This window comes from Crocuta crocuta, unplaced genomic scaffold, assembly GCF_008692635.1.
Source record: "Crocuta crocuta isolate KB4526 unplaced genomic scaffold, BGI_CrCroc_1.0 scaffold2720, whole genome shotgun sequence".
Taxonomy (NCBI): Eukaryota; Metazoa; Chordata; class Mammalia; order Carnivora; family Hyaenidae; genus Crocuta; species Crocuta crocuta.
The window spans coordinates 81,586-83,152 of record NW_027531055.1 but is presented as its reverse complement, the minus strand read 5'-3'; the positions used below and the strand labels follow the sequence as shown (position 1 = coordinate 83,152).

The following is a 1,567-nucleotide window of genomic DNA, read 5'->3' as shown; positions in this document are numbered from 1 at the left end:
CACCGGGGTGGGCGGGGCTGGGCGGGGGCAGCTGGGCCAGGGTGCCGCAGGGCACAACCCTATCCGAGCCTATCTCGTGGGCTTGGTCCCAGGCCAGCGGGCCAGCCACCCCAGGGCATCTGGGGGTCACAAATGCTGGGCGGGAGAAGCCACCCCAGCTTTCCTGCGAGGAACGTCCTCCAAGATGCTGCAGGTGCCGCCGATCGCCTCCATCCTCGTCCTGCTTGTGGTGTCCCTCGGCCCGGCCCAGGTGCCCATCCAGGCCAACTTCGATGCCAGCCAGGTGGGCCCTGGCTTCCCCTCCTCCTCTTGGACGACCTCCCTGCTCTGCTTCCCCATGGGGGGGGTGGGCTGCATGATCCCCAGAGAGGCTGGAGGGCCAGGGGAGGCCCTGCAGATCTCTGGTCCAGGCTCAGCTCAAATCTGGGGGGCGGGGCTGGCGAGGACAGTGGGATGGGGAAGAGCTGCGGCCCCCCTGCGGGGTGAGGGCTGGTACGGATGCAGGGCCTGCGCCCCAGCTCTCCCCGCACCCCGCCCGCAGTTCCAGGGCGCCTGGTACGTGGTCGGCGTGGTGTCAGATGACGAGAACTTCCTGAGCGCCAGGGACGACATGAAGATGCCTGTGGTCTTGGTGACCCCCTTGGCCAATGGTGACCTGGACCTCAAGTTCGGGTACTCTCTGTAAGTGACCCCACAAACCCCACCTCAGTGTGGGCCTTAGACCGGGCCCGTGTGAGCCACTGAGAACAGAGGTGTCCCCGGCCCCCGGTGGGGTCGGGCTGCGGGGGTGGTTGAAACGGCTCCCCAGGGGGGCCCAGCCCGCAGCGGCCGCCTCTGCCTACGGCCCGGCCCTGGAGAACAGCGTCCCCGGGTCTGCGTGTGTGCGTCCGAGGGGCGACCCCACACGTCCTGGCTGTATGTCCTCCGCCCAGTACCTCACACCTGCCCCCCGGGGCCCCTGCAGGGCTCGTCACCTCTAAGCGGTGCTGGGAGGGGGCACAGGGATGCTGGGGTGGCCCCGGCCCCAGCCCGCCCCATGTGGTCAGAGTCCCCAAGCGGTGGCCTTCGGGACACTCAGGATCCTGTGGCTCCTCCTCCCCAGGCCTGACGGCGGGTGCCAGAAGATGGTCATGACCTTCACGAAGGGGGCTGTGCCCGGGCAGTTCAGCAATCCAGGGGAGCCTGGGCAGGGGCAGGGGCTCCTGAGAGGGGCGGGGCCATGGGCCGAGGCAGCAGGCTCAGCCGCACCCTTGCCCTGCAGCCATGGCTCAGACCGACATCCGGGTGGTGTCCACTGACTACAGTCACTTCGCCGTGGTTTACTTGGAGACACAGAAGGGGGGCGTCAGGAACGTCTGGCTGCAGCTCTACGGTGGGCGTCCGGGGGGGTCCCAGCTCCCCGTCCCCCCACGAGTCACCAGGCACAGGCCGCTCCTCTGGGAGCCCTGTGCCCAAGGTGGGTCTGGACTGTGGCCCACACACACATTCCAGAGAGTTCTAACTGCATGGCAGGTGGAACCGCTGTGCCCCCGGGTCTCCTGGGGACCCCCGTGTCTGTGGTAGAGGG

At 68.6% G+C, this 1,567-nt stretch overlaps 1 protein-coding gene across 1 annotated transcript in view; it reads left to right on the top strand.

Annotated features, from left to right (window-relative positions):
- The first annotated feature begins 32 nt into the window (after positions 1-32).
- The window catches only part of LCNL1 (lipocalin like 1), a 5,191-nt gene continuing 3,656 nt past the window's right edge, over positions 33-1,567 (top strand). The window contains exons 1-3 of the mRNA XM_077771004.1: positions 33-681; positions 1,103-1,173; positions 1,259-1,372. Coding sequence (XP_077627130.1) covers positions 185-681; positions 1,103-1,173; positions 1,259-1,372 — 682 coding nt within the window. The 5' untranslated portion in view covers positions 33-184. The remainder of the gene's footprint in view (positions 682-1,102; positions 1,174-1,258; positions 1,373-1,567) is intronic.